Source organism: Podarcis muralis, chromosome 17 (assembly GCF_964188315.1).
Source record: "Podarcis muralis chromosome 17, rPodMur119.hap1.1, whole genome shotgun sequence".
NCBI lineage: Eukaryota > Metazoa > Chordata > Lepidosauria > Squamata > Lacertidae > Podarcis > Podarcis muralis.
Genome location: NC_135671.1, coordinates 39,646,170 through 39,668,408, shown reverse-complemented (window position 1 = coordinate 39,668,408; position 22,239 = coordinate 39,646,170). Strand labels below are relative to the sequence as shown.

Sequence of the window (22,239 nt, the reverse complement as noted above, 5' to 3'; positions counted from 1 at the left end):
GTCTCCCCCTTGTGCTAGGACCTTCACCTGCAGAATCTGAGACCCTCTCCTTCTCCCGTGTCTCTGATGTCAGTTCCCTGACAATAGGTAAACGGCTGGAAGGTAAATGGCGTTTCCGTGCGCTGCTCTGGTTTCACCAGAAGTGGCTTAGACATGCTGGCCACAGGACCCAGAAAAACTGTCTGTGGACAAACGTCGGCTCCCTCGGCCAGTAAAGTGAGATGAGTGCCGCAACCCCAGAGTCGTTCGCGACTGGACTTAACTGTCAGGGGTCCTTTATCTTTACCTTTACCTTCAATTAATTTACAGAGTAGAAATAAATTAGATTTTATATGCCCAGACTAAGAACTCCACCAAAGTGTATCCATAATGGCCCATAATGGGAAAATGCAAAGGAGAACGAAAGTTCTACAGGTTGTCTGCCCCTTCCAATACTACCCCTCCACCCTTACTTGGATGTAGCTGTAGAAAAAAACAGGGCAAGTGGAAAGCCTTTTGCCTAAAGACAGAGGCACTGTAGGTGGAAGAGGAAGGTGACAACCTCATTCTCTTAGCATGGTAGCCTAGTTTGACCCAACCTTGGGCAGGTAAACAAATTCTTCTTGTTACTCAAGGAAGAGAAGCAAGCAATGTTTTCACTGCATTCTGTAGAACCAACAAGATAGCTGGGCTTCTCTTTCTCACTTGGTATGTGGTAGCAGCAGCCTGCTCTGTGCACAGAACAGATTGTGCCACTACAGCCTCATTTACCACATTGTACACAACTAAAGCCTCCCTATTTTGGACAGCCTCTGCAATCCATGAACTCTCCTACCTGTCAAATGCCAATTTCATTAGCTCTTCTGAGGAAAAGGGGGGATGATGATGATTCTTTCTGTTTTCACCATTAACAATTAATTGAGCGGTTCATCATGGGGTGGTGAGGTTGCACCCCATAATGAGAATGACTAAAATGATTTAAAAATGTTAGGGGTACTCATGGAAACACCTTGCATCTCAACTGAACCACAGACAGATAACGCATTGCGAATATATTTTGAAATGATATTTAAAGAAGATTTTGTCAATTTCCCTTATCCACTCCAGACACAGTCTTCTGAGTCAAGGCTCCTTTGCCATCCCAGACATCCTGCAATAAAACCTGAGGATCCTAATCCATGCCCAGAAAACATTAAAGAGGGTTCTTAATTTGAGCTAGATCCCACTACAATTCTATCCCAGAATGTGCTTTCAACACCAGAACTCAGGTTCAGAGCAGGTAAAGAAGTAATAAAGGTAGCTGGAGTGCATCTGAACATGTGCACAGTGTCTGAAATTCCCCAGGCACCAGGCGCGTCTTGCTACTGGCACTGGTCAAATTGCGACTATGTGGAGATCCCTGAATGAAAGGTTGGTGTCTAACATCTCCATCGGAGTGGCCTCTCCAGCTTTCTTAAGGAGGTAAGCAGAAGAGCTTAGTTGTTGCATTTATATACTGCATCACCTTTTTTCTCCAAGGAGTACATGGTTCACCGCACTCTTAAATTAATCCCTATGACAACAACAACAAAAACAACAATAAACAGCATTACAAAAAAAATGGCACCTAGACATTCCATTGTGGCAACTGTAACCTAGGTTTAAGGCAGAGGTTTTCAACCTTTTTGAGTCCACTGCTCCCTTAAGCAACTACATTCTTCCTGTGACACCCCTGAGGGGCTCAGGAGCCCAGTTATGTCACCCCTTGCCTGCAGAGCTAGCAGCTCTCACCCTTTTCTGAACAGCTTCCCCTTTGGAGTGTTCCCTCAGCCTCCTCTCCTTGAGAGTTCTCTGTGCAGCTGCTGCTGCCATCCTGGACTCTGAGCTAACCCTCCCCGGTCTCTGAGCTAACCCTCCCCACACCCCAAACAGAGGTGCCTTCCAGAGGCAACAAAGCCAGGGCTGCTGCAATAAACAGCTGTGCAAGCCTCTGGGAGGCAGAGACACAAGAGGATATCAGAGGAGGGAGGGAAAGAGGGACAGAGGTCAATGTTGCCCGCAGCACCCCTGACCATCATTAAGGCACCCCAGGGTGCCATGGCACCCTGGTTGAAAACCACTGGTTTAAGGTTTTAAATGAAGTGACACCTCATTTGGTGATTAGCTTATATAGCTGAGTTTCTAACACAGCATGTGCAGCATATATTTCAGTCACAACTCTAAATGTCTAGGAAGGGGGATGGGTAGACAGGGTTTACTGATCAGAAAAAATATGGCTTCCAGGCATGCTTGAGCCTCAGTAACAATCTCTTAGAAACTAGCTGCCACACTCAGGTTAATGTGGGTCTTTGAAACCTTGAATGCTTTACTGGAGAAACTACCAGTCTCTTGCCATTTACCTAAATCTTTCTGAAGCATTAAGACCAACTTACGTAGTTAGCAGTAGTTTCACGCATCCCCAAGGGAAAGCAAGATTTAAGGGGTTACTGAACTACTTCTGCCTTCCTCAGCAGGTGCAGCTATCTAGAGTGCATCATCAAACACAACTTCCATATGTCCTATAGCCATGTTTGAACTATGTGTATAGCACAAAAAGGCAGGAAAAGCTCAGAATTCAGCATCTTCCAAACCTCTGCTTTATTTTTTAAAATCAAGTTTCTAACTCTTACGGCTGCAAATAGAAACCTGAAGCTGTGCTGCCAATGTCTGATGAAAGCTCAAAAGGCATAGGGAGAAATAATATTTACTTGTCAGGAAAAAGGACAGTATCCTGCCAAATTCTTCTTCCTTCTTCCTTCGATGTAGCAGAAGCAGAATACTTTTTGCCAAATAAGCAAATATATGGGAATTCTGTAGAATTTATACGTGTCTCAGTATTCAGCTTTGTTTGCTGTAGAACTGGGGTTACCCTGCTGCAGAGTTTTGCTCTTTACGTGTTAGTGCAAAGCCCATACAATCATAACGACAAATTCCCAAGCTCTGGGTTTGGGTGCTATGTAACTTACGGTAATTGAACATACAGTAATTCCAAGAAAAGGCCCAGAACACCCAACAAAGCAAGTGGGGACTGATAAACTGATCCTTATCTCATCAACAAAATGGGAGGATGTGGAAGAGATTCAGATGCTTACAGAGTTTGGCAGAATTCATGGATGTGCGTGCATTTCTCTCTCTGCCTGCCTCTCTGCGCTGCTATTGTTTTGTCCCTGCCCTTTGCTTTCAATTTTAAGACATAATCCAACAAAAGCTTTTTCTATCCAAGCCCCATTGAATTGAATGGGAGCTGATCAAAAGCAGTCCCTGCTCATTTCAATGAGGCATGCACAGGAGCATTTATCATTGGTTTGTCCCCTTCAAAGATAACTGGTACAGCGGTACCTCGGTTCTCGAACATAATCTGTTCTGAAAGACCATTCGAGTTCAAAAACATTAAAAAGCCAAGGTGCAAAAGGCTGTCTGCAAATTCAGTTGAGAAAATTGAAAAACACACAGTGGAAGCCGTTCGACTTCCGAGGCGCATTCAAAAACAGAAGCCTCAAAACACAAGTATATTTTTCCATCCTGAGACAAACTCTTAAAAATGGTTCTGCAAGTTTTCATTATACTTTAGTTTGCAACGGGGGAAAATTATTAACAAGCGTCCATGACCTCACCAATAAACCTCTCCTCCATCTACAGAGCAAATCTGAAACGTTGTTAGATTATTTGGGAGGCGGGGAGAGGAATAGAATCATAGAATTGTGGAGTTAGAAGGGACCCCAAGGGTCATCTAGTCCAATCCTCTGCAATGCAGGAATCTTAGCTAAAGCATCCATGGCTGATGCCCCTCCAAACACTGCTTAAAAACCTCCAAGAAAGGAGAGTTCATGTGAAAGATGAACATGAAAACATGAAAAGTAGATAGCTGTCTGAAGCATGAGGGGAAGGGAGAATAATCCAGCATTCAACTTAATGGTATATGTGCACTTAAGGTAAGTTACACCCCACTAGTGAAGAGGTTGCTGTGATCATTGTTAAAATGTTATCTGTCTTCACCCAGATTCAGTCTACAACATGAGACACAGAACAGAGCATGTTTCTGTAATCGTTTCCACCCTAGTTAAGAAATATCACCTGAGAAAGCATTTACAAATATAATACAATCCTGCAGGTGAAGGGTGGTGGGGATTTCCACTGATACCATCTGCTCACTTTATATACTATCATCAGTAGAGTCAAGAGACCACAAAGATTACATGCTTCCATCTGAGGCTGCAAATAAAACAAGTTTCAAGCATTTTGTCTTTACTTCTTCCCTCTGCACATGCATCTTTTAATATTCATTTTAAATATTTTGATAAAAATATTTATAATTTTGTTTTTTACTTTATTAGAAGAAAAATACTTTTGCAATAATAAAAAGAAAACATTATGAACCCTTGCCCTTCATCCGTCCTACTCCCAATAATCTCAACACTCTTTCCCTCCAAGCCAACTACATAAATACCAATGGGATATGCAAAACATCAATCAAGTTGCCAATGCTTTAAAATGTTTAATAATAGAAGTTAGTCTTTCACATAGTGCTTTTAAAGTAGTCAAAGTGCTTGCTACAAATTCTTGCAACAACAAAACTCTCCCTTCCTGTCCCATATGCTTGGACCTGCATCCCAGAACACCTGTATGATGCCTTTTATGTCTCCTAAATTCATTCTCAAAATCTATCTTTTCCATGAAGCATTTGGCACAATTCCTTAGTTCCCATGCCCTCTGTAACTCAGTCTGTAACTAAGTCAAAGCATGTACAACTGAAACAATGGCATGTTATTTGTTTACCCCATGCTTCCACTTCCCTCCCCTTGTTGTTTCCCCTATGCTGAATTTCAGATTGAAAACTCCTCAGTGCAGGGACCCTTATGCTTTGTGAAATGTCACATATCATGCTAGCACTGAATAAAATGCAAAAATCAATCCATTTCTTCTTCTTCTTCTTTAAGCTCCCATGCTTTATGTGGTCACCAAGATCCTGTATTTCTAGATACCACAAATAATCACTTCTTCTATCCTAAGGCTCAAGATGGATACCACATGTTCATCCTTCTCCATACTTTTAGAAATAAGTATTATTTAATTACAGTGGTACCTCGGGTTAAGAACTTAATTCGTTCCGGAGGTCCGAATTAACCTGAAGCACCACTTTAGCTAATGGGGCCTCCCGCTGCCACCGCTGCGTGATTTCTGTTCTCATCCTGAAGCAAAGTTCTTAACCGGAGGTACTATTTCTGGGTTAGCGGAGTCTGTAACCTGAAGCATATGTAACCTGAAGCGTATGTAACCCGAGGTACTACTGTATTACCATCACTTTTTAGAAGACATAGCTCAAGGGAACACAAACATTGTGAACCTATCCCAAGGCAAGAAAAACAACTGCTTGTGCTTTCCCAGATATAAGTAGGACAAAAAAAATAGGCAAGTCACTTGTCATTATCCAGGGAACATACAACAGATCAAAATGGTTAGACCTCACACATCACAATAACCCTGAAGATTTCCAAGAAGCCTCTGCATTTCTGTACTGTTCCCAAAGTGCTAAAAGGACAATGCGAGGGAGCAAGGAGATGGTTGAAGCCTCTTTGGCCCGAGCCAGCAGGAAAGGGGTTCCACCTCTCTCTAGTTGCAGAATTTCTTCCTCGGTCTCCCCTTCTTCTCCATGGGCATAGCCAGGGGGGAAGCTGCCCCCCAAATCAATAAAAATCAATAAAAATACTTAACTAACTGAGGTTCTGTCCCGCCCTAACAAAAGCCTGCTTTGTTTACGCTGCTCAGCCTCCTCACCTAACAGCTGACGTGAGGGGTAGCGCAACAGCAACAGCCACTTTCTCACGCATCCTCCAGCCCCTAAATATTTTGGTCTGGATTGGAGAGAATGGGAGAGAGAGCTGGAGAGGAGGAAATCGGCATTTAGAGGCTGCTTCCCACTTTACATGATTTCACTTATGGGGGTGGGACCCAGAATGTAACCCCCATGTAAGTGGGACGGCACCTGTGCATACACACACCATCATTTCCTACAGTAAAATCCAAGCAATGCCCTTCTAGTATAGTGGTAAAAATATAACTGAAAAGTCACTATCCCTTAATGATACCACAAAATCTGTTATGTGAAGCAATTGGCTTCAGCCTACCAAATGGCTGATCACCTTAGGTAGCAGATTTTGGGTTATCAGCAAACAATGACATGTGTACAGGGAAGAACAGTTGGGTGGTGATGGTTCATATGAGCCTCCATCTTCAGTCTGAAGTGGTATAAGTCACACATAGATTTAACACCAAAGCAAGAACAAGGCCTAAAAAACATGGACCAACCAAGATTGACAAATTAATGTGTATTAGATTAAACATCTGTACAGATGACTTTAAACATCTGTATGTTATCTACAAGTGACAAACACCAGTGTGTGCAGTGATCATGCCTGCCACATCTAAGTACTGAACTGCCTTGAAAAGACTTTGCTTTTCTGTAATCAGTATGCAAAACCAACAGTAACTAGTATACATGTTTGCCTTAAAATGGTTCTCTTCCACATTCTACACATTAACATTACAATATGAACTCAATGGTGTTTTTAGGGCCATGTGTGAAAATATCCTAAGGCATTATCTGGGAGGGGCCAAAACCAAGCTGACACCTTCTCTGACAACTATTTGCACCTCCCCTAGGGATGCCCATATTACACTAAAGAATCATTGGTACAAGTGAGAGACAAAGAGGAAAAAGGGACCCATTAAAAGCAGTTCAGAGATGGAGGAGAGCCTTTGAGACAAGCCTACTTAGTGCTTAAATTAATACACGATATATTTTATGTTTCCTTTTAGCAAAAAAATAAAACTGTAGCTAGTCCCTCTCTTCAAAAGGAAGTTTGTGACCTAAAAGAGCATCTCCAATTCGCAAATATTAGAGGTTACTGCACAAGGGTCCAAGCAAACTGGGAAACAATACTGCTGGGCAAGACGTTCTATCCTGAAAGGGGCTGAGCGATTTCTCACAGGGCTAAGGAAGCAAGAAACTTTGGTTCCAACCCCCTCTTTTGAGCAGAGTAGTATCTAGTGGATTCATGAGGGATGTGAGAGCAGAAAGCCCCAGGCCATGGATTGGGTACAGGTGCCAACAGCTTTTGGAAATGGGCACACAGAACACTGAGGGGCATTACCTGATTCTGATTGGCCTCATGCAGCTCTTGAGTCTTCGTGATTCGCCCTCTTTGCCAGACCTCTTGGGCACACCCTGGGAAGGTGCAGCCCCCTTCAGTACCACACTGTAGTTCCTGCCGTCATTGTTGGCCCAGTAGACGCCCTCCTCGGTCTGGTAGCGCACCACAAAGTCAAGCCGGGGCCCTCCTTCCTCTTCCTCTTCCTCATCCTCATCGCCAAATTCCAGGCGGAAAGCAAAGCGGTCCGTCAGGCCCCCGTCTGGCGAACCCCCTGGAATATAGAGGGCAGCGTAGTCCCGGTGACTCTGCCACCGGTCTCGGCTGGCCCGCACGTGCACAGCCTTGTGGTAAGAAACGTTGAGCACCCGCACGGTGCCACGCAAGACCCGGGGCTCCCCTGGCTCTGGGGGCAGCAGCTCTTCCAGCTCCACCTTGGCCTGGCGCAGGCGCCCAAGCTTCTCCTCCTCACCTTGCCCCGCCGGTTGCAACACAAAAGAGGGCAGAAAGTAGGGGGTAGGATGGGAGGGTGGCTGGGAAGAGGCCAAGGGGGGCACCACCTCAGGGGGGGACTCAGGAGATGGTGGTGGCCAGGGCTGATAGCGCCGCCAGCGGGCCAAGGGCAGGCCCAGGGCATCGGCGAAGAGCACGTGCCGGCCTGCAGCGTTCTGGGCGGGCTCCTCCATGGCAGCGGTGGCGGGGACATGCTGCGGGGGCTGCTGCCCTTGGCCATGCGGGGAGAGCGGGCCAGCCGGGGGCGGCGGGCAGAGGGGCCCTGGCAAGCGGGGGGGCGGGCGCTGCTCGGGCTGCTGCTGCTGCTGCTCCTCGTCCTCGTCGCCCGAGGAGGAGCTGCTTCCCCCGCCGGCGGCGGCGGCGGGGTGCTGGGGCCTGGGCACCGGGGAGGAGCGGGGCACCAGGGTCCGGGACGGGGGGTCTTCCTCCTCCTCCTCGTCCTCCTCCGCCACCGCCGCCGCCTCCTCCCGAGCCAGGGGCAAGGCGGGCAGCGGGGGCGGCGGCGCGGGGGAGGAGGCGGCCCCCGCGCGGGCCATGGCGAGCGGCGGAGGGAGGCCGGCGGCGCACGCAGACAGACGCGGCTGCTCTCGCCCAGGCGGCGGCGGCGGGACGGAGGCGGGGCGGGCGGGGCGGGCAGAGCGGCGCCGGCGCCAATGGAACGGCGCGGCAGGCCTTGCTCCCCTTCCCTCCCTCAGAAGCGACGAGGCGGAGGCCGCGGAGGTTCCTCTCGCCCAGCGATCTCGGGGCGCCTGAAGAGAGGAGGGCAGGCGGCGGGCCTCTTCTTCGCGCCGCGGCTCCGCTCCAGAGCGCGGAGAAAGGGCGCCTTCCTCCTGGGCGGCCGCTGCCCAGCCTGGCGCCCGCCGGCCCCGAGGAAGGGAAGCCCCAGCGCGGCAGGTGCGCGGCGTCCGCCCGCGGGTCACCCTCGCCCGCCGGCCGGCCGGGCGTGAGCGGGTCCTGGGCGCCGCTGTCCCTTCGCTCCGCCAGGCGAGCAAATGGCCGCGGAAAGAAGCGGGGATGGAGAGCCGGGGGCCGGCGGAGCAGGGCGCGGGTTTCCCGGGCCTCCTTCAGCCCCGGCGCGTAAGCCGCGGAGATGGAGATGGTGCCTGGCAGCTGGCCCGACCCGAAAATGCCCTCAAACATTAAGCTCCGAAACCGAGGCCCAGCTGCATCCAGGGGGGCTCCCGGCAGGCACTCTCGTCAGCGCAAGAACTTAGGCCCCCTCTCCTCTCCGGGGGCGCCCGACCCTCCGAAGCAGAACTGGAGGGGGAGGAAAGGGGGTTAGTTGAATACAACCCAGTGCCCACGAATTGGCACATTTTTAAACTCAATATGCCCTCCATACAAGCATATACAGAATTTCTATTGTCGCACTATGCAACGCAGCCAAAATACTGAATTTTCAGAATTTCGAAAATCTGTACATGGTAGCAAAGGTGTCAGATCCAGTTCTCCAGTAAGGCTGACCTGATGTATTCCATCCCAACTGTTCATGTGGCAGGTACATTCTAGGATTCGGCACACATTTCTAAAATGACAGCAGCCTTGCTGATAGGAATTAAGTACTATGCAACAAAAGTATTTTCAAGATGAACAGTTGAAAATGCATTTGTAGTTATTTATAATAATAATAACAACAACAACAGCAATTTATTTATACCCCTTCCATCTGGTTGGGTTTCCCCAGCCACTCCTGGCAGCTCCCAACAGAATATTAAAAACATGATAAAACACCAAACATTTAAAAACTTCCCTAAACAGGGCTGCCTTCACATGTCTTCTAAAAGTTGCTTATTTCCTTGACATCTGATGGGAGGGTGCCACCACCGAGAAGGCCCTCTGCCTGGTTCCCTGTAAACTCACTTCTCGCAGGGAGGAAACTGCCAGAAGGCCCTCGGAGCTGGACCTCAGTGTGCGGGCTAAACAATGGGGGTGGAGACGCTCCTTCGGGTATACTGGGCCGAGGCTATTTAGGGCCGTTTATTTGGATTAAGATGGAGAAAAGTAGCTTAATTTCAATTCAGTTTTATAATCTTTGTTATTGAAGAGGAAGTAAAAACCCAGTAGCCAAAATATTTCATTTATAGGGATTAGCGTATGAAATCTTTGGAAATCTTTCTCCTAGCAATAACTAATTAGAGACCAATTCAAAAGTTTTTGTGTAGAAGTATCTTGCAGCCCATATTTTCAACACTATTCTGGGATGGATCTATCTTCTGGGACTAGTACGTCCTAAAAGTATGTAATACTTACAAAAATAACTGGGGGTGGGGAGAGCGAAATCCTTGGAATAACAGAGGTGGAACATTTTAGGGTTGTGGCTTCCAGCTTCATCTTCAATGGTGAAGCAAGACCCCAAAATACTAGGACATACACATACCTAGAGATATTTGGGAGCTATTGGATGTTGATAGCTTTACTTAGGAGTGTATTTAAAATAGTTACAAGCACAGACAGAAAATAAATTAAAGCATTGAGGAAGTAGAGGGCATGGAAAGAGGACTAGTAACAATTGATCCACCCATCCAAATCACCAAAACAATAACCTGTGATCCTGAATGGAGCAGTTTGGAGCCTGCGGGTGGTTAATGTCTTGTGGACTATACAAATTAAATGGGAGTACAAATGGCTGCAAACACATGGTAAACCAGTGTGGATGGGGCAACAACAGAAAGAAAGAAGGATTGTGGGGAATAAATAAATTTAACCAGGGATGAATGTGAACAAATGACATCACATTCTCCCACGTAGGCTTAGTTTTATTGGAGGAGAGTTGATTTTAAATACAAGTATCACGAAAACAAGAATTGAAATATGAGAGGTGTATGCACTCAAGAAGGGAGTTCTAGGTATAAAATATGTAGCAGCAAGGGAGAATGGAGAAGGATCTTTTAAGAGAGCAGGAAACCTTGCTAAGCTGCAGAAGCAAAGGTCAGAGTATCCTGGGAAATGGGCGGAAATATAAGGCAGAGCTTATAATCCACTTGTACAATACTTCTGGTATCAACAAGAGGAGCAGAATGTGGAGGGCATCTGGGGAGTGGGAAAATTTAGTGGCAGATGCTGATACAAGTTCTAGATGCAGAAACAAGGAAAGGTGCAATACTGAGATTCTAAATGTAGTAGACATATCAGCTATGCCACTGTCTTTAAACCTGATAGTAATCTCAGCAGTAGATCTCACTGATTATTCTCTAAGCAAATTGAGAATCAATCTGGTATTTTCTTATTTGTGAGAGATTTCTTCATTTATTAAGTTTATTCATTGCTTTTTACACGAAAATGACTCAAACGACTTACAAAGTAGGGTGCAGGAAAATTATAAACAACTCGGAGGGGTTTTCTTTTTTACAATCAAATGGGATATAAATAAATAAATAAAATAAAAACCAAATATAGGAACAGCAATAAAAGAAGAACTTAAACTGTTTGCTTATAAAAAGGAGAAATCCAACCCACCTAACTAAAAGGCTAAACACAAAATAGGTGTCTGCTAGGAGGCTGAAAAATCAAACAGTCCAGATGTGATTGCATCTGCACAACAGAGATTATAACTCTCAACTTTAAATATGCTAATAGAAATAACAAGGAAGGCAGTAAGTGATCTTGTGGTTACACTGCCATACAGGAAATAATAAAGGTAGTGTACTTCATGCAAAGAAAGCAAGATGCTGATTGAGGCCAATATTTTATGGAATGATGGGGGCCATTCTGTTGATAGAAAATGTCTTTGTGTTCAAAGGAGAGAATATGGAGATTCGGAAGGAAATGTGTCTAGAGAGCTAAAAGGATTAATGAAGGACACCTTGTCTTTTCCAGGGAGTCTTCTCTTCTCATGTGGTGGCCAAAGTATTGGAGCCTCAGCTTCAGGATCTGTCCTTCCAGTGAGCACTCAGGGCTGATTTCCTTCAGAATGGAGTGGTGCTAGGGAGGGAGATGTCGTCACACCACTCCTTGGTGTGTGGAGTGCCACAGGGCGCAATCCTCTCCCCAATGCTTTTTAACATCTTTATGCGCCCCCTTGCCCAGATTATCCGGAGCTTTGGGTTGGGTTGTCACCAATATGCTGATGTCACTCAGCTCTATCTGCTGATGGATGGTCACACCGACTCAGCCCCGAACACACTGACCAGATGCTTGGAAGCTGTGGCTGGATGGTTTCGTGGGAGCTGATTGAAACGAAATCCTTCAAAGACAGAGGTCCTCTGGCTGGGTCGGAATGGCATGGGGATGAGGAACCAACTCCTTTCTCTTGCGGGGGCCCAGTTAGTGCCATTGCCTTCCGTTAAGAGTTTGGGTGTAATCCTTGACGCCTCCCTTTCCATGGAGGCGCAGGTTACAGCAACAGCCAAGGCAACATTTTTCCATCTTCACCACATCAAGCAGTTGGTCCCTTACCTTTCCCGCCCCGACCTGGCCACAGTGATCCATGTGACGGTCACCTCCAGGCTTGACTACTGTAATTCGCTCTACGCGGGGCTGCCCTTGAAACTGTCACATAAACTCCAGCGGGTGCAGAATGCTGCAGCGAGGCTCCTCACGGGGTCCCTGCTATGGGAGCATATTCATCCAGTGCTTTACCAGTTGCACTGGCTCCCAGTGGAGTATAGGGTCAGGTTCAAGGTGCTGGTCTTGACCTTTAAAGCCCTTTGTGGCTTAGGGCCCCTCATATTCATGGGACCGCCTCTCCTGGTATGCCCCGCAGAGGTCCATGAATAACCATAGTTTAGAGGTCTCAGGCCCTAAGGAAGTCGGATTATCCTCCACCAGGGCCAGGGCCTTTTCAGTGATGGCTCCGACCTGGTGGAATGCTCTGTCCCATGAGACTAGGGCCCTACAGGATTTAACCCCCTTTCACTGGGCCTGTAAGACAAAGCTATTCTGCCTGGCCTTTAATCTGAATTCAGCCTGATCTTTTATTTCCCTTCTCTTCCCTCCCCCTCCCTTTTATGAAGATAACTTGCTCTGGGACCCCACAGCTAATTCTCCTCTGGCCTCCTTGCTGGTCTAAGTAGGACTAATTCAGCCAGCTAGCCCTGGTGACTATCTAATATTTATTGGATGGATTTCCCCCAAATTGATTTTTGAACTTTGAATTTTATTGTTATTCATGCTTTTATATTGTGCTGCTTCTATGTTTTATATATGCTGCTTCTATGTTGTATTACAATTAAGTGTTTTAAACTTGTTGTTAGCCGCCCTGAGCCCATTTTTTTTAACCAGGAAGGGCGGGGTATAAATTTATTATCATATTTATTATAGAACAATATGTGGATGAGACATTATTAAATCTGCCACTAATGCACTATTATAGCACCAATGACAGGAACTTCAAGACAACCTGTTTCTTGACCATTCATCCTGTTTTATTTGCAGGGAGATTAGACAACACTGATTATTCAAAGAGCATTCATGCATTCTATAAATTATTTAAATAATTAAAAAGGGCATATAAAACTCCCACCTGGAAACCTATGTCCCCACTGTGGAAGGACGTGTGGATCCATAATTGGCCTCCACAGTCACTTACGGACTCACTATTAAAACCATGTTTGTGGAAGACAATCTTACTTGGCTACGAGTGATCATCAAAGAAGAAGAAGAAGAGAAGATAAAACCAAACAGAACATTTTTGGCAAAACCTAGGCACTCTCTTCTTTATGAGATACAGCCGTGTTCTTGTGTGTTCTTCCTCCCCCCTTCAAACACCAGACCGTGCTGGTGTGTTATTACAGTGGAAAACAGTTTAAAAGAACAAGCCCAGAATAGCCAAGCAGAATTGTTTTATCAAAATATATTTAACAGAAAAGCAGGTTGCTGCAGACATCTAGTATGTTTAGTGATCATAAGCAAAAAATACACAAGCTAGCTAGCTGTTGGTTGCTACACCCAGCACAGGAAGCTTGATTAGGTGTGCTATAAATAGCATCATATATACAAAATCAGAAAGTGAAGTTTATTAATCAAAAGCCCAAGATGAGAACATTCCCTAAACACTGTACAGGGGAACCTCGGTTTTCAAATGTCTTGGCTGCTGAACGTTTCGGAAGCCGAACACCGAAAACCCAGAAATGAATGCTTTCATTTTCAAACGCACTTTGGAAGTCAAACAGCTTCCGCGGCACATTTTTCCATTCTCACCATTCACTTTGCCGACAACACTTTGATTTTCAGTTTTTGTACATTTTGGAAATCGAACAGACTTCCTGATCAGATTACGTTTGAAAACTGAGGTTCCACTCTACAGTGGTACCTCGGGTTACATACGCTTCAGGTTACAGACTCCACTAACCCAGAAATAGTACCTTGGGTTAAGAACTTTGCTTCAGGATGAGAACAGAAATCGCGCGGTGGCGGTATGGCAGCAGCAGGGGGCCCCATTAGCTAAAGTGGTGCTTCAGGTTAATAACAGTTTCAGGTTAAGAACGGACCTCCAGAACGAATTACGGTAAGTACTTAACCCGAGGTACCACTGTATATCCTTCCTCCCAGATTGATGGAACCAGTACTCAGCATGAAGCTGTTGCAGTAAGTGCCACACTTACTGGGGGAGGGAAAGGTGCTGGTACTACACTCCCTTGAGTACCATCAGAAAAAAAGCCCTGGATGGAACACATTCAAAAGCACTCTGTGTGGATCACACCCTGATGCAATGCGTGTTTACTTGGGAATAGGTTCCACTGACTTCAGTGAAATTTGCTCCCAGAAAACTGTGCATAGGATTGCTGCTGGGGTTGCCAAAGTCTTAACACCTTTTAGACATTCTGTTGTACTCACAATCAGGGTGATTATAGAGTCCTTCAATTCTTCCCCATCCCTAACCTTTCAATGCATGCTTATGGATGAAGCAGGGATTCTGTTCTATGTCAATTATGTGGAATCCATAGGTTGAAATTATTTTAGATAATGGATAACACAGTTTACATTACAGTTAACAGTTATGTCATCATGGAATCATGGTAGGGACCTCAAGGATCATCTTGTCCAACCCCCTGCAATGCAGGAATCTCAAGTGAAGTGTCGATGACAGGTGACCACCCACCAGCTCTTGTTGGAGTCTCTTCCAATGTCAAACAGCTCTTACTGTCATAAAGTTCTTCCTGATGTTTAGTCGGAATCTCCTTTCTTGTAACTTGAATCCATTAGTTCAAATCCTACCCTTCAGAGCAGGAGAAAACAAGCTTGCTCCATCCTCCATGTGAGAGTCTTTTCAATATTGAAAGATGGCAATCATATCCCCTCAGTTTCCTCTTTTCCAAGCAAAACATACCCAGCTCCCTCAATCTCAAGCCAGATCTTACATTTGTGCAGTTGGTTCTTCCTGCCTAAGTGCAGATCCTTACATTTGTCCTTATTGAAATTAGTTTTGGCCTAGTTCTCCAATCTGTTAAGATCATCTTGAATCCCAAGTCTTCAGTGGCATTAGCTACCTCTCTGTCAGGAGCTGAAGTTAAGGGCAGCAATAAAACACCTGGTGTCAGTGAAGTTAAAACACTTTATTAAAATAACCCAAAACAGTGCAGGCCTAGTGATCACAGCAACTCTTCCCAGTAGGTCTTGCCCCAGTGAGGCAGTTGTGAGGACGAAAGGTCCCTGCCTTCCCACCATTCACCAAGGCTCCTGTCGCAGTTCCTTCCCCAGCAGCCTAAGGCTCTGATGTCTTGTCTCTATTTGCTCCACCCCCTTCATACCTCTATGGGTTCTGGGAGACCAGGGGGGAGGGGAGCTGGTTGCAGCAGGAGGGGGAGACCCCCTGTCTTCTTCAGCAGCCTGCCTCATCTCTGTCTCCTGGTCCCCCTCCTCTCCGGCCTCTGAGTCTGGACTGCTCTCTGCAATAGCCTCTTCCTCCCAGTCTTCTCCCTCTTCTCTCTCTGACCACTCATTGTTGTCCCACCACTAATCCCCTGGCTCTGAGCCTTCTTCCCTTGGGGATTCCTCTGCTGGTGCCTCCCACTACTCCTCTGGATCCAGCCAGTCCATGACACTCAGTTTGGTGTAACCTGCAAATTTGATGTGTATTCTCTCAATTCTTTAATCCAAGTAATTTATAAAGATGTTGGACAGCAACGGGCTCAGGACAGAACCTCAGCAGGAGGCCCCTTTAGCTAAAGTGGTGCTTCAGGTTAAGAACAGTTTCAGGTTAAGAACGGACCTCTGGAACGAATTAAGTACTTAACCCGAGGTACCACTGTAGTTTCCTTACTAAATGCTGAGATTAACAGGGCCTGCCAACCCAGCTGCCACACCAGTTTCTCATATACTCTCTTGCAGTGCAAATAGCAGGACGATGTCACTTTCTCAGGCGGGACTGTTAGTAGGAGAAAAAAAGAAAACAAGCCCTGGTGAAAGTATGTCACAGCAAGGGCTGCTTACCTCAGGTGTTTATATTTGTGTGTCTTCAGTGTCAAGAGAGTATATGAGAAATTGACCCATAAAAAAACAAAAGCTGAAGAATCAAAGCTTTTCACTCCCCCCACAAAAAAGGATCCCCACCTTTTTCTTAGAGGGGCTGCACCATACAGCTAGGGAGGGACTTGAAGAGTGACGTAAGAGGCCACACCAATAAAATGAGGTGGGCTCAGGTGTGGTAGCTCAGAATGCTTCTTCTGTCTGCAAATACCTCCCAAGTAAGCACACCACCTCCAGGACGTGTCAAGAGGATGAGACCACCAAAATACCCTAAGGTGAGGTGTTGAAAAGACTGGAGTGCTTCACACTCAACCATTAATTCAGTGTTGAGGAATGGTGGTAGTGGGGAAGCTATTATTTGCTTATTTCTTGGCTGTCCCAGGTCACTGCAAGGGTTGCTCATCCTAGGACTGGACCTAAAAAGCAACACACACACATTTTGTTGAGACATGATCATATACGCTAAGATTTTTTTAAAAGAAATTTATATCCAGTCATCTAGGCAACAATTAATCAGTGCTCTTGAGCATGTTCTCTGTATTTACATACTGGACCTGTAGCCATGTAGAATAAGTGCGAAGCCCCCAGGTGTTTCAGATCAGCGGTTGATGGTGCTCTCTCTCACATATGCACACACAGTTTGTTAATGCATTGCACACATCCAGATGTGCTTTGTTGTGTAAATTTAATAACTCCTGGAGAAAGCCACATAGGTAATTGCAGGCAGTGTTTGTGTTTGCCCCAATAAATTTCTATGATTTATATACCAGGCACATATTTAATCCTAGTAGACAAATATCTGCATTTATAATTTGCTCCTGTTTGCACTGTCCTCACAGACCAAGATCAGTAAAAAAAAAAATGTTACTTGCAAATAGAAAAAGGGGAGAAATAGTGAATACTGTATTTTTTTTAATTGTCTCCCTTGTACCTTACCACATAACTTCAGTCACAGATTAGAAAAAATATTGCCCTGTACAGTATTTCAAATGTAGGTCAGGGAGTCAAGGGTGGTGCCATAGATGTAGAATTGTTAGCAGTGTTGTCTGTGTGAAAACAACACAAAGATTTGTGGTACCTTAAATACTAGGTTGTTGGCTCCAGATGGGTGTTTACGGTGGGACTGATGCTCCTCATGCATGCAACATTTTTGGAATGTGCTTAAGACATTATCAAAATGCCAGCCTGTATTTCTTCACATTTTAATCTAGATTTATGCTTTCTGAGGGAAATCTGATAAGTTCCTTTTAAAGAAAACCCGCTGCCAATAACTATTTTGTGATATCTCAGTGACCCTTTTACAGTATTAAGCCCCTGACTGGAAACACCCTTACAAAATATTAATTATGGCATAACCTCTAGCGGACCAGTCTACTACATCAGATGCATGAAGGACAATCCAGAATTGACAAGCACATGTCCATGGGGTGGGGGCGGCAGGAGGAATCTAGTTTCCAGTGCTGTTAAGCAGTGGCGTAGCGTGGGTTGTCAGCACCCGGGGCAAGGCAAGTAATTTGCGCCCCCTAACCCGTGGATTTGCGTCCCCTAACCTGTGGATTTGCCCTAACCCCAGATGTTGCGCCCGGTGCGGCCGGCCCCCCCTGCACCCCCCACGCTACACCACTGCTGTTAAGTCAACAGCTTGCTCACAAATGTTAGTGGAAAGAAAACTTATGAACTGAGTGACCACTTTAGAAAATGGATAATTGAGTCCATTATTAAGGCAGAAGTGAAATGGGTTATTAAACTGGCACCCATGCAAACTAGTATGGGATTGCATGTCTTCCAGAATCTGCAATAGATATGGGGTAACCTTTACTCCAACAGTTACCTAGTTTGTTTGTTTTAATGAAAATCAGCATTAGGAAGCTTCTGTTTTGACCAGAGGAATACAATAAATGGAGAGGGTAATTAACCATGTCCTACTGTGGATTTTTTATTGCTCAAAGCATTTACATCCCCTCTGCTTCCCTTGCTGCAGCGCTCCAGATGTATAACTACGTACCATACTCTTTTACAAACTCATTTGGAACTCCATTGTGAGGGGGAGAACAGCTGTGTTGATCAGGGGAAAAACAGCCAGACAAGAAAGAGTTAAGCACCTTTCTCTGTCTGCTACATTTGTTGAAAAATGCAGCCTTCAAGGGCTGATGTTAATTTTTTTAAAAATTGGTTGGGGTTGCTTGTAATGCAAAGCTTTCAAAGAGTGAATTGGAATTATACGACTCCAGAAAATGGTCTGGTTCTCAGTGTGTGAATGTGGTTGGTGATGAGGGATAGGAAACTATTGCAAAAATGTATAGTCAAAACGCATGTAAAACTGTTTATTAGGAGAAATCCACACTAAAATGCTAATGAAATTTAATGAGGATCTTTAAAAAAAATGGAAAATGAATGTGGGGAACTGAATTTAACATGGGGGAGGGATATAAATGGAGAGAACCAAAACTGACAGATTATTCGATCCCTAATGAGGAGAATGTTAAAACACAAGTCCGAGTTCAGGCAACACACCAAGCCAAATCTTGGCTTAATTTAGTGCAACACTGTTGTGCAAAAAGGACTAGGGAGGTGCAAAGTGGCAGTGAGCTCCTCTCCAGGTGCCTGCATGATCACTTTGGCTTAGCAAAATGTGCCACTTTGCTGTTTAAATGCAAGCTTGCATATGGATGCTAGATTCCTGCGTGTACATGGAGTAAAAACACACACAAACTTTTATGGTTATATAGATTTATGCAGTGCTTTTTTCTTTAAAAATGTTCAGGGGTACTCTCGTTTTCCTATTCACGTTGAAATACTGCCCCTCAATGAGGCTAAACATAGATTCACAAAATGCATAGCTGTAAACTTTTCCCTTTTCTTGCAAGGAATCCTATTCAGAATAAGGGAATTTCCCTTAAAAAACGGGAAACGTTGACAGCTATTGAAATGTTTAGGGGTATGCTTACCCCTGCGTCCCCCCAGAAAAAGCACTGGATTTATGTATATGATGGTATGGAACTGAACGGTTCTGCTAGTGCAAGCAATTTTAGTCGCACCGTGGAAATCCCCCTCCCTCTACTTGCTTTGCACACCCCATGCAGGGGGAAGAAGGTGGGGAAGTTCCATTGCGCAGCTAAAACTCCTTTTGCTAGCAGAACTGTTTAGTTGGATAATGCCCAGTATGTTTTTCTGTCTGCAATACTGGCATACAGTTTTTGTCATACAGTTATTATATGGCTTTGTTTCCTTTCTGCTGTCATAGGACTGTAGTTTGCACTGAGTTCAGCTTTCTCCCTTCTAGTTACATATATTTTGTGTGGTCAACATCAGACCCTCCAGGTGTCTCGATTTTCCAGGGACACTAAAAAGCAGCCAGAGAAAGCTACCAGGAAACAGGGGTCATTCCCAAGAAACAAGGATAAATGGAGCATATGCACTAATGCTAAAGCATGGCCATTTCACATTACATGTACTAGTGGATCTAGTTTCTGCACCGTAGAAACTATCTGTCCAGATAGAAAAAGAAAGGGCTGCGCACATTGGAATAATGACGCAAAATATTGGGTAGCAGCTGCATCATACATTTGTAGCACTCTCAGTGGTGTAGCATCAGTTGCCAGTGCCCAGGGCAAGGTGCAAAAGGGGTGGGGTGCTGCAGCTCACCTGTAGCGCGCCCCCAGGAAAGGAGGGAGCCGAGGGGGCTGCTCGGTGCAGCAGTGACTGGGCGTGCATGGCAGTGGCAGCCATGGTGCGAGAAGCATGTGGCACACCACCCCAAGGCACTGATGGGGTGGGCAGTGAGAGGGGGCTCTGCCCCAGTAGGGTGTCCTGGCTGGCTGCCCACTCACAGCTCATCTGGCCACCCAGGAGATATGTGCACTGAACACACCATGCATTACCAGGCCAGAAAAGGGAGCCACCTCCCTCCCAGTCTTGTAGCACCTTCGGACCCACTGTGGCCCAGTTGCACCCTTCTGAATGTGTGCTCGGGGGCAGGGCGATGGCCGCTGCTCCCCACCCCCACCCCCACCCCCACCCGCTACACATCTGAGCACTCTTATTCCGCTTTAAGAGTAAATGACTTCCGGCAAAGAATGTTGAAAGGTGTAGTTTGTTAAGTGTCTCCTAACAACTCTTAGTTCCCCTATACTACATTTCCTGGGATTATTTGAGGGAAGCTGTGGCTGTTAAAATGGTATAAGAGTGCTTTAGTTATACGGTGTGGATGTGGCCTCACCCACATGAAAGCAGCCCATCTAAACTTAGTGCACAAACCCCACATCCTTTCTGAAAGCTATTGTGTAACACAGATCATCCTCTCCAGTAAGAACTAAGAGATGGCTGACAAATACACATTGCTTCTCTTGAGTTACCTCATGGCCTACTTTGTGTATAGGGTTGTCACCTAGGGGAGGGGGCAGGAAAGAACAGTGTGGCCTGTTCTTGAGGTCCTAACAGCAGCACCTTAATTATAGGTGAACTGCTTCACAGCATATAGATGTTCTGCTAAAATCTGAATACCAAACTGGTTTAAAAAGCCTAAAATCAGAGGCCACTTCAAAATCTGGCAATTCCGTTAGTGCACCTTAGCTAGCAACTGCTAATTGGGGGAGGTTATAGCTCTTTCTTCTTTAAAATGAAGGGTCAAATTGCATTGGGCACTAAATGTACACTTACAAACCACATATGTTTTGTTTTAAATAACAGGCATGGGACCCAGACTTTCATCAGCTCAGTACACCCTTTCCTTTCCTGTTGTGGTCTCCAGAATAATCCTCCTAGGCTATTAGCTTGTGGGGACAACCCCAATTGTAAATGTTGTTCCCTAGTAGGACATTGGGGGTGCATTTTCATTAGCAACATTGAAGGGAGTAAAGGTTTAAACCTAATCTCCTCGTATACCCTCCCCTTGTGTGTGCTATGCATTTTAAAAACACACACATACAGACATAAACTGCACACATATATGTACATTTAAAACACATTCTAAGTACATTACAGTATTTCCCTCAAAGAATCCAGGGTACTGTAGTTCACCCCTCAGTTACAATTCCCAGCAACCCTTAGCAAACTACAGTGCCCAGAATTCTTTGAGGGAGGAAATGTGCTTCAAATGTGCTCTGGAGGTATACTGTATATACAAGAGTTTGTAATGAAGCATTGCACATCACATCTAGTTTGGCCCTTGAAATAGGAAGCAACTACGGAAGGGAACTTTTGAGCAGCAACCATTATTTCTCAGGAGATTTTGAGTACCAGGTGTGTTTCAGATGAGTTTTCTGTCTTCCAGCAACAGCCAAAAACCAGCTTCTTTTGAAGAATCAAATACTGTTTGTGTTTGGACATGTCTCTAACTACAGTAACTTGTCCATTCAGCCATCTTAACTCCACTAGGAGGCAAATGGCTCTGCTGCCACATAGTCAACTCACCCAAAGTAACAGTTGGGCAAATTCATTACCACACCTGGTGAGGAATGCAAAGTAGCACTACTAAATTTCAGAACAAAAATATTTATCTATGGAGCGTGAGCTACACTCTAGACCATGGGTAGGCAAACTAAGGCCCAGAGGCCGGATCTGGCCCAATCGCCTTCTCAATCCGGCCCACGGATGGTCCAGGAATCAGCGTGTTTTTACATGAGTAGAATGTGTGCTTTTATTTAAAATGCATCTCTGGGTTATTTGTGGAATTCGTTCATTCCCCCCCCCCCACAAAAATATATAGTCCGGCCCCGCACAAGGTCCGAGGGACAGTGGACTGGCCCCTGGCTGAAAAAGTTTGCTGACCCCTGCTCTAGACCTGGATGAGTCCAGAGTCCAGTTTTTGACTGTTCCAGCTGTAGAGCCCAGTAGTTTGGGGGCCCATCTTCAGGACACAGCAGAAAGAAACACGGCAGTTAAACTACACAATTAATATCCGTAATTGAATCTATATACCGGTAATTACGTACACATCTACCATATTGAATAGATTTCATGTAATACAGTACACAAACAGGCGCCTCTTTCAGGCCAGCCTGGAGCGGCGAGGAGGCAGCTGCCCACGGACGGGGCCTCGAAGCCGGTGCCGGGCCGCCCTGCCCTCGCCCGGGGCTGCCCAGGAGGGAAGGGGGGGGCGCGCTGTCGCTCCTTTCTGCCTCCCCCCCCCCCCGCCATGCCAATCGCCTTCCCGCTTGCTGGATTCTCGAGGGGG

The 22,239-nt window shown here is 45.8% G+C and overlaps 1 protein-coding gene across 5 annotated transcripts in view; it reads right to left on the bottom strand.

Annotated features, from left to right (window-relative positions):
- The window catches only part of LOC114587729 (putative G-protein coupled receptor 173), a 71,814-nt gene extending 63,543 nt beyond the window's left edge, over positions 1–8,271 (bottom strand). Inside the window, exon 1 of one of the 5 annotated variants that reach the window (XR_013391140.1) lies at positions 7,149–8,271. Coding sequence is in view for 4 of the 5 variants with exons in the window: in XM_077921312.1 (XP_077777438.1) it covers positions 7,149–8,194 (1,046 nt within the window). In the remaining variant the exon portion in view is untranslated. The remainder of the gene's footprint in view (positions 1–7,148) is intronic. The other 4 variants (XM_077921312.1, XM_077921313.1, XM_077921311.1 and 1 more) reach the window with 4 other exon arrangements.
- Between the last annotated feature and the right edge of the window lie 13,968 nt (positions 8,272–22,239).